We start from the raw sequence: 10,743 nt of genomic DNA, 5'->3' as shown, positions 1-10,743 counted from the left end.
GATAAATTAATGATTTCATTAATCCCCTCGCGAAAAGTGACAAATCCATGAATGAGACACACAAATATATATGTTGGCAATCAATTAATAAATCCTTAAATTTCATTTCTTTCTTGCCTTATCCGAACATGAAATTGTTTTTTGTTTGTTTGTTTAGGTTTGAATCTTGTGTTAGGGTCGCAATCTTTCAACTCAAACATCCGGAAATTAAGAGTAGTGTTTTTTTTTCTCTCTCTTGCAGGTACCACGTCTCTTTCCAATGTCACACACCGGTGAGTGTACATGGTGATCGATCCACTAATTTTAAAATTCTTGGCTTTCAAGTATTGGTTCAATTTTAATATCTGAATGTAAATAGAATTATTGTTCAAATTTTCAGTTCCAAAGTTCATGGAACACCTAGACCGTGACCAAGGCGGTGCAAATAGAAAATCATATCGGGGTTGCAAAAATATATACTCCCTCCGTCCCACTTTAGGAGTCCCGATTTACTATTTTTGAGTGTCCCACTTTAGGAGTCTCGGTTGGAATATTTTATAATTGGTAATAGGCCCCACATTCCCCCACTTTTTTCCACTCACATTTTATTATAAAACTAATATATAAAAGTAGGACTCACATTCCACTATCTTTTTTCACCAACTTTCCTTTGTACTCCCTCCGTCCACGAATAAGAGTCCTGTTTTTTCATTTTGGTCCATCCACGAATAAGAGTCTCGGTTCATAATTACCATAATTGGTATATGGCACGGGTTTTAATGTAGAATTGGAAAAGTAAGAAAGAAGAGAAAAAAGTAAGAGAGAAGGAGAAAAAGTAAGTGACAAGTAGTGTTAGAGAAATGATGTGTAGAGTTATTATTTGTTGATAACTTTCCTTAAATGAATGTGTTCTATTTTTTGTGAACGGTCAAAAATGATAAATGTCCCCTATTTTTTGTGGACGGAGGGCATTTGTGCCCTTGTTAGTAAAACTTGGCTCCGCCGATAATCGTGTATAAATAAATAATTAAAAAGCAGTGGATAAAAACTAACAACAAGAATTGAGAAAGGTGTGGTTAATTGTATTAGCAATAGTTTGTCAAAAGGGAGGAATCTTCGCCTGCCAACGAGTACCATAAATTGTTAAAATGTTATGGAAGGAAAATCACAAATAGACATGGACTTTATATATTTTTAATGTTAGACTTAAGTCGTTTTGAGTATGAATCGTATAATTCTGGACTTTAGTTTAATTTTTGTATATTATTGGACTTTAGTTTAATTTTTGTATATTATTTTAGTTATTTGATATACTTATTAATTTTTTTATATTAAAAATGGTGAAAAAAAGTTAAAGGTAGCCAAACTGACTGCTCAACTTAATGCAGCCAATGGGGTTTAAGCCCTAATTCAAATATCTTTAAAGAATTGTCAAAATATTGTGTCAATCATTGTATAATAAAATCGTCATCATGATGAAGTACTATAATTGTCTTTTTCTATGCTTTACACTAAAAATTTAGTGTTTTTATCAATATTGATTATGGTTTTGTACTTTTAGCTATCGAGGAGACGAGGACCCTGCTATTTACTACTGGCTCCTTCTCCCAAATTTTGACGCAGTTTACTATTTCGATCCGTTCCTGAAAATTTAACACACCTCACTTTTTACTATTTTTAGTAGAGGACTCCATATTCCACTAACTCATTCCTACTCACATTTTATTATAAAACTAATACTTTAAAAGTAGGACTCACATCTCACCAACTTTTTCAACTCACTTTCCTTTACATTTCTTAAAACTCGTGCCGGATCAAAGTGTATCAAAATTTGAGGGACGGAGATAGTAAATAATAATGATAATAAAAAATATCATATAGTACTAAAAAATTTCTTTTTTTTAATATCAAAACACCCTATGAGTATGTATATAAAAAATCTCATTAAACTGAAACTTGTGTCATTTCCCATTTTATACAAATGTAGAATTACATTGCGAATTTTGCTTGACTATAACTAAAACTATAATGTTAAAATTGCAATAGAGATTGACATTGACAAAGCACAACCAGTAACAATATACATAATATATATATTATGAAATTTCTTCAAATTTTATAAAAGCTAATAGATATATATTTTTTATATATTGAAGCTATCAGTTAAAAGTCGATAAACAACGCCTTGATTGGAGCTTGACCATGAGAGGATTAGCCATTTCACAAGACAACTTCAGGCGCTCCGACAAGTCAACGTCTTGATCAGAAGACTCAAACTGAAATTGTTGCAATAGGGTAGCCACCCAAAAGTTAACAGTGGTCATACCCAGAGTCTTGCCGGGACAAGACCTCCGACCCGACCCGAAGGGCGCTATTCGAAGGTCTGACCCGAAGACAGAGAAGTCAGTGCTTGAATTGGGACTAAGAAAGCGGTCCGGGTTGAATGTTAGAGGGTCCTCCCAAACTTGTGGGTCCGTCATGATGGCCCACATATTAACAATGGCTGTGGTCCCGGCAGGCACGTGATAGCCGTCAACGAGGGAATCCCTGATGGATAGACGGGACCAGGAGAGAAGGGGCCCCGGAGGGTGCAACCTCAAGACCTCCTTGACCACCGCCGTTAGGTATACTAGCTCGGTTAGATCCGATTCGTTAACCGCACGTGACCTCCCCACTACTTTGTCTAGCTCCTCATGGACCTTCGATTGGACATCAGGGTGCTTCACCAGTCTCGCCAATATCCACTCCATCAGAACTGCCACCGTGTCTGTTCCCCTAAATATCATTTCCTGTAATATCCAATTATCTTGTTTAGCATTACCACACAATATAATGCGCATGCTTTTCTTAATACTTTTCTATTAACATAGGAATATTCTCTTCTAGTGTTTTTTGTTTCTCTATAGCTAATGATAGCATATAAACAATTATGCACGCACGCATCAAAACTCAGTCCCATCTCTCATCCTAAAAAATATACTTTCACTCTTTCTTTTTTTTTCATTTTCATATACAGATATACTATATATTTTACTAGTATTTTAGAAGTATACAATTAGTATTGAAAATAGTGTTTCTACGGCTAATTTGACATAAGACATATTCTGGTCAGACAAAAAAGGACACGAGCAAAAAAATAATTAAGGTTTGAATTAGTGAAAGGGACTGATGCAATAAACATAAAATTAAAATATTACCCAGAGAACGGCGATCATGTCTGAATCCGACAGCCTATCAGGCCCCCTCAGCGACAGCAGCACATCCAGAAAATCAGCGCCGCCTCTGCCGCCGCCTTCCTCCTTCCTCTGGGCGATGATCCCGGAGACGAAGCGGTTGACCCGCGGCACGAGGCGGGAGCAAGTGAATCGAATTTTCTGTATATCGAAATCAGCTAAGAAGGGGAGGTGGTCGGACCAGTTGACGAGGCCCAGCAGATGGTAGCCCTGCTCCACCATATCATGGAGCTCCGCCGCCTCCGCACTCACACCCCTCACGTCGTATTCCCGCCCGAACACCGAGCACATCATGTTGTTCAGAGAGGCCCGCTTCAGCACGTCCCTCACGCGGCCGCCCTGGTCGGCGGAGAGCGCCGCCGCCACCTGGTTGGCTATGCGGAGGCGCTGCTCCTCCGACGCCAGGATTTGCTTGGGGCAGAAGAGGTGCGCCGCCGCCATCTTCCTGAGCGCCGTCCAGTAGACGCCGTAGGGGGCGAAGCCGATGGAGCGGTTGAACATGAGGTGGTAGGCCGACTCGTTGGCCGGCCGGTCCGAGAAGGTGCTGCTGTTCAGGATCTCCCGGGCCACTTCCGGGTTGCACGTCACCACGGTCCGTGTTTGGCCCAGGGAGAACGCCATGAGGCGCTTCGCGGCGCAGGATGAGGCCGCGGCCGCGATTTTGCGGTGGGCCAGGCCGGACATGAGGTCCATGCTGCCGATGATTGGGAGACCCCTCGGGCCTGGAATCATCGGCTCTGATTTTGATTTCGATTTACGCCATTTGTAGGTGCCCCAGGCAGGGCCGCCGGGGTGGGACCAAACCACGATTAAACATGAAAATAGAGCCACAAATGCTAAAGCAAAGGTGTTGAAGAGAGACAGAGATTCACATTTCGAAGCAAGAGCGAACATCCAAAGGCTCTCCACGTTCGTGCTCATCGTTTTTAGTGAAAACTATAAGAAGAAGAATAAGAAGAAGCTTTGTTGCTTTTGAGAGGTTGAAATGAGGATGGCATGCGCTCCTTTATATAGTGACGAAACCAGTAATTATCTTTTACTGTTGCCACTAATTAGGACTACCCAATTTTTTTTTAATTTACTACTGATATGTTGCATATGGTGAGCGTGCGGTTCAGAAAATTTTCAAGTATAATCTTTATTGATCTTTTACCATGATCCTGCCGTGGTGTATTTAAATAATAGTACAAGTAGGAGAATATTATAAAGTACAAACAGTTGGATCACAAATATTACTATCATATACTAGTAAAGTAGAAGTATTTACTCAGCAATTTAAAAGTGATTATTAACTAATCAGATCTAACCTCTGAAACTCCATGCACCTTCTCATTGGATTTTGTCCCTGTTCAAACTTTGAAGTCGCCGACAAAATCTAAACAAACACCACTCAACAATCAGAAATTTCCCCTCTCTCATAAACAAACATTAATGAATCACAAATTCTCAGTGTTCATGCCACATCATTTACAAACCATTTTCGAAACTCTGCTAGCTATAATTCTCTTATTAAAATAATATATTAAACAACGATGATTTAACACAAGTCTGGAAATAAAATATCCTCCTAGTAGTACTATATATTTCATCCACCTTATTTTTCGCACACAAAATTTAAGAAAATGATAATACTATTAGTTAAGTGTACAAGAGTAAAAAAAATAAAAGCGATTGAGTAAAAGATAGTATTAACGTGGAATAATCCAAAATAAAATAGTACCCAAATAACTTGAAGAAATACCCAAATAAAAGAGAGGGTATGTGTGATATCTTTGTGAAGGGAAATTAACTTGAATTTACTAGCTACATGGATGCTAGCTAATAAAAATAACCAGTCCTAATTAAGTATTTACGTGGGCTCCATCCTAGAATAACTATTTTCTATTTTGCCAATCATTTAGTCTAATCAATGGACTATTATTCTAGTTATTTATTTATATATACATCTGACATGACACACAAGAAAAGGAAATTCAAAATAGGGACTTATGTAGTCACTTTACTAAGTCTTTGTAGTAAATTTATTTTAAAAATGGTTAGTTAGGATTAAATACAAAAGTTACTGGTAAGGATAGCAGCGCCGCCAGGTTTTATTGCATACAACACAAAGAAGAGGACATGTTTGCTTAAGACATCAGCCTCCTCCAATCGCGACTAATTGCGTGCTAATTAGACTTGTCATACGATTAATTAATTAATAGTACTAATTAATATTACTAGTATATGGAGTACAAAATTGAAAAAAAAATTACTACTCCTATTTACAACTTGAAATGCTGCATATTGTCATTTTAGAATGTTAGAATTATTAAATATTTCATTTTATTTTTGTGTAGTGAACCTTACCACTTTCATTCACATTTAATTGACTTTTTTTTCAATTTTGTAAGCAAATTAAACTTGAAAATACATAAATATTTCTTGACACGGTAAAAAAAAGATGATGCAATTACTATTGACATAACAAAAACAGGATGATTTTTTTAACATAAACAGGATGTTGCACCATAACGCAGGACAGTATTTTATGTTTAGATCCTTGAGATCCTATCCAGTTCTTGATTTTGAGATGGTCAAAATCTATGAGGTCGATTCATGCCGGCACTGTTTGTCATTGAATCTAAATGGTACTCCCACCGTCCACGAATAAGAGTCCCGTTCACTTTTTTGCATTTATTTTATAAAAATGATAATAAATAGTTAAAGTGGAAAAATGATAAAGTAAGATAGAGAATAATGTACAAGACTATTATTTACATTATTATCTATCTTACTTTATCATTTCTCCACTTTAACTATTTATAATCATTTTCACAAAATAAGTGCAAAAAAGTGAACGAGACTCTTATTCGTAGACGGAGGGAGTACATACTTTTTTTCAACTTTGTTAATATCAACCTTCAACGATTGTAGTAGTTAGACAGAAACAAACATAAAATGTTTCTGTTATTTATTACTTAAAAAATCTGAAGATATTTAAATCTCCAACATCTTAACTAACGGAAACGGTCTTTTAATTAACGGAAATTATATAAATAAATAAAAATAATAAACCCGTTGCTTTCATGAATGGTTTGCTGATCAACAAACTGAAAAAATAGCTTGGAGAGCAATCCATAAACTAGTTTTGAAAAGATGCTAATAGCAATTTTGATAAATCCATGAATTTACCAGAAACAACCAATTAATAATTCCCGCGAATTTCAACAGGATATGCGTATTTGATATGGCTAACGTGTCATCTTATAAATTGTCAGAACTTAAATTTAGATATTAAACAGAACTTATTACCAAGCTAATTGCCCACTATTTTTAACTATATTTTGGTGTAGTGCTTGCGTCGGTGGAAGTCAATGGACGAAATGTATTGGTAAAAATTAATCCCACTTGGTAATGTATAATCTATAAAACGACTTAGTTTATATTTGTTTTAAATTTTAGACTAATTAATTTAGGATGAATAATCACATTGTACGAATTGAAAATGGAACTTAGCCGGAAATTGCTGCGCGCATTACTTTCCTGTAAAGGATATTTTATTACAAGGTCGAAATCTTGATGAGTAAGTTCGATTCAACATTTTTAAGGACTGGTTAATTATTTAATGATAGTGATGTTCTGGAGATTTATAGGTGTCCAAAAATTTATAATTAAATGTGTTGAGCTATGTGATCATCAATGTAAAAAACCTTATGCGATTTATGAAATATGCTAGTTAAACTAGCTAGAGCTCTTAATTAATTGAACGTTGAAATTAAGTCTGTATAAGAAGAGTTTCATCACTTATTTAGTTAGTGATGGTCACGCAGTGAGAGTGCGAAATTTAACATGATTTTCATTTTCAAGGTAATAATAATGAAAAAAAAAAGTTGATTATGAGGAAAAGAGATGGAATTTGATCCCTAAATTTATCTTTTCTGTTGGAGAAACCGCAGGGAATATTCAAGCAGTGAACAAGAAATTGCTTGTGGATTTGAATAAGAAGAAATAATTGTGATTGCGGAGACTTCAAATCCAGATTAAGTTAAGTTAAATAAAATGCTCTAATATTGGGTATGCTAACGGCCACGGACAAGTGATAGGCGATTTCTCATAGAGATTATCACGAACTTTCCCTCCCCCTCCCCCCAAGATATTCCTGTGAATAAACCAATTAAATTCCATCAAATATATTAAATACCATTTGAAGTTGTATATACTCCGTGGATGAAACAAATTTATTAAATTATTGATATATATGTTTCGAGTGGAAAATGCAATAAACATGTAGTGATCTACATGTCATATGGTATGTCCAGTCAAAGATGTAGTGAATATTTTTTTTTCCTTTTTATTTTTCTTTGTTCCTTTAGTTGTGGCTTTCTCTAGAAAACCGAGTTTTTACTCAAAAAATGAGTCTTGCACAATATTCCCTCCGTCCCCGATTAGGAGTAGCACTTTGACCAAGCACGGGTTTTAAGAAATATAAAGAAAAGTTGGTTGAAAAAGTTAGTGGAATGTGTGACCCACTTTTTTATACTTCCTCCGTTCTGCAGTAGTACGTAGAGGCGTTTCTTTTCAGCACGAGATTTAAGAAAAATTATGGTAAGTGGGTTAAATAAAGGAAGAATAAAGTAAAAAGTGAAAAAGGTAGAGAGATGAAGAAAGAATAAATTAAGAGAAAGTAAAGTAGTAAGAGATAAGAAATGTGTTGACTTTTGCTATAAAAGGAAATGACTCAACTACTATTGAACGTACCAAAATGGCAAATGACTCAACTACTGCGGAACGGAGGGAATATTAGTTTTATAATAAAATGTGAGTGAAGTGAGTTAGTGGAATGTGGGACCTACTTACTATTTATGGTAAAAATGAAATGCTACATTTAATCGGGGACAGACTGAAATGGAAAAGTGCTACTCTTATTCGGGGACAGAGGGGGTATATTTTAATAAATATTGAATGTGGATGCAGTTTAAAGTGTAAAGGGATGGATATGGTTGTGTACTAAACCAGAAAGAATAGAGTTATTAATTATGGATGGAATTATATGATTAACGTTAGATTTTGGTGATCTTGCATGAGAAGAAGGCGATATTAATTTGATGAGTATTGGAAATAGGGATGTCAATCAGGCTAATCCGATCGAGTTCGGGCCAATCCATTTGGGTTGCCGGGCTATTTGGGTGCGGGCTATTCGGGTTATGGATTTTTCGGGTTATAAATTTTCAATCCTAACCTTAAATCGCCGGGTTTTGGGCTAACCCATCGGGCTATTCGGGCCTAAAAGCTTTCGAAATAATTTCTTGCATCGAAATTTTCTTCTATAAAATGATTTTGAATTTTAGATACTTTTTTCTTTTTAGTTAGAATCATATAAAATCTTCATATTTTCATAGTATTCTACAATAATACTTGGAGAGAAGCATTTTATCTCGATCAATTACTACATAAATTAAAACTTGTGTTCGTGTCATTATTTTGGCATTGTTCGTATCTAATTCTTTGTGAAAATTAAAAATCATATCTTACATGAATCATTATTAAAATGATAAATATATTAAGATTTTGATGAGTTATTTCTTAATTTTGTCTTGATTGGCTTTGGTGGTGGTAAGACACTAGTGGCAGATGATTTTGATGGGACGGTGGAATAATGAGTTGAGGTGGAACTTGAAAGCTGATATTGTGGGATTGAGTGGAAAAATATAGAATGAAAATTGAATAAGACTAATGATTATGTAGAAATATTGAGGATTCAAAAATATAAAAAAAGAACCCCTAAAACTTAATAATTTTTAATTAAAAGTTACAACCCATCGGGCCAACCGTTCGGGCCAACCCGTTTAACCCGCCAACCCATTCGGGCCAACCCGTTTAGCCCGTTTTGTATTCGGGTAATGAAATTATAACCCTAACTCGCTCATTTTAGCGAGTTGTTCGGACCGGCCACGAGTTTCGGGTTGAATGTGACATCCCTAATTGGAAGCTGCTGGCTAGTAAGTTGATACTACTATATAAAGAATAAAAAATGATGATGCGAAATATCAAATATGATGTATCTATGTGAGATAATATATGTCGGGACAGATCTCACGTGATGCCCATCCCATGCCATGCACCTGGCCTTCTTCAAAAAATCTAATTATATATACAGTGAAAAAAAAACCTAGTGTGTAAAATTTTTGGGAGGGTAGATTTGTAATTATAGATAGGAATGGCGTGAATTGCAAGCTGAAATAGTATTTATTTAAACGGCCATAAATGTGCTGGCATGGATTGGAATAATTCCCCGCTCGATAGTGATACGGATCTCCCGAATATTTTGCTCCCTTTCTTCTCCATTACTTCTTCGACCCATCTCATTTCCTTTATTAATTACATAATGTTTCATCAAATTTTAAATTTTAAATAATAATAAAGTATCATGCTAAGAAAAAAAACTGAGGAAATAAATTTGCTCGGATAGATACAGTGGTCATGATTGGGACATTTAGTACTAGTATTATGTGTTAATGATGACCAAAGATGTTGAGATTTAAATAATTGTTTCTCCACAAAGTAAACTTGGAGAATATTATTTGACCCCTATTTAGATGCGGCTGTGACCTCACTAAATTTCAGATAAATGAGCTTAATTTAAGTAAATTAGAACAAGTGGCAGCTGCACCTTTTTTCCGCCATACATTTGTTCATATAGTATATAACTAAGATAGCCTTTTCTTCGTGACGAGATCAATAATTTGTGTATGATATAAATATATGACGTTGGCTTAATTTATGAATGTTGTATGGTGTTTAAATCCGGCCTAGAATTAGTTAAGTTCTCCACTCGTTGAACTAAAAAATCTCTTTCAATAAATAGAGTAACATAAAGTTGCCAATCATCCGTACCATCGAATACTATTCGAGCTTGACATTATTTGATTTCTATTCTATAATTAAGGTTACTTATAATCAACCAATCACACTTAATTCATTTGCTTAGATAGGCGACTTGTTACAAAAGCAAGCTTTATGTTATGGGCCACAGTTACATACACATGACAATATACACACACACTATTAGCTCATATATATACGTGACACTAATTAATAATTATATGTATTTGATTATGTATATAGTAGTAGACAATAATATGTTTAAAGAGTATGCTATGATGTGCATGCAATGACAAATTTACAAAGTCTGTGTTAGATATTTCGACACGTTCTTGGTTTCCTATGCATGTCATTGGAATTATGATTAGTTATTCTTGTAATTGTTAATATTTATATTAATCCTTGAATGATGGATATTGGATTAATAATAATGGATGTTGCTTGAGTACGACCTCCAATGCCCTAAATGATAGCACTAAATTCCCACCAAATCCTACCAGAAGTTGACTTGCTAATTGGCGAGCTTAATTAGCATGTACTTAATTATTGGTTTTGGCACAATTAGCTTCATTTAAATCATGATTGGTGGATTATATATATTCTTAATTAGTCCTCAGGCGTGCATGCTTAGGCTTACTTTTTAACTAAAATTAGTTACAATATCAAGTAC

At 35.2% G+C, this 10,743-nt stretch overlaps 1 protein-coding gene across 1 annotated transcript; it reads right to left on the bottom strand.

The window, feature by feature from the left end:
• Nucleotides 1-2,010: 2,010 nt before the first annotated feature.
• LOC125208545 (cytochrome P450 78A9-like) lies at nucleotides 2,011-4,201 on the bottom strand. The gene is made up of 2 exons (XM_048108179.1): nucleotides 3,177-4,201; nucleotides 2,011-2,768 (listed from the first exon to the last, which is right to left on the bottom strand). Exons 1-2 carry the CDS (start codon nucleotides 4,131-4,133, stop codon nucleotides 2,139-2,141), a joined length of 1,587 nt encoding a protein of 528 aa, XP_047964136.1. The 5' UTR covers nucleotides 4,134-4,201; the 3' UTR covers nucleotides 2,011-2,138.
• Nucleotides 4,202-10,743: the final 6,542 nt, after the last annotated feature.

Source organism: Salvia hispanica, chromosome 2 (assembly GCF_023119035.1).
Source record: "Salvia hispanica cultivar TCC Black 2014 chromosome 2, UniMelb_Shisp_WGS_1.0, whole genome shotgun sequence".
NCBI classification, from domain to species: Eukaryota; Viridiplantae; Streptophyta; class Magnoliopsida; order Lamiales; family Lamiaceae; genus Salvia; species Salvia hispanica.
The sequence above is the reverse complement of the archived record's forward strand: the minus strand, read 5'-3'. Positions and strand labels throughout refer to the sequence as shown.

Excerpts from the sequence above, each read along its gene's own strand:
- LOC125208545 (XM_048108179.1), bottom strand. The coding sequence starts at position 4,133 with ATGAGCACGAACGTGGAGAGCCTTTGGATGTTCGCTCTTGCTTCGAAA. Across the intron at positions 2,769-3,176 it reads ACATGATCGCCGTTCTCTGG|GAAATGATATTTAGGGGAAC; the intron begins GTAATATTTTAA and ends TGGATATTACAG.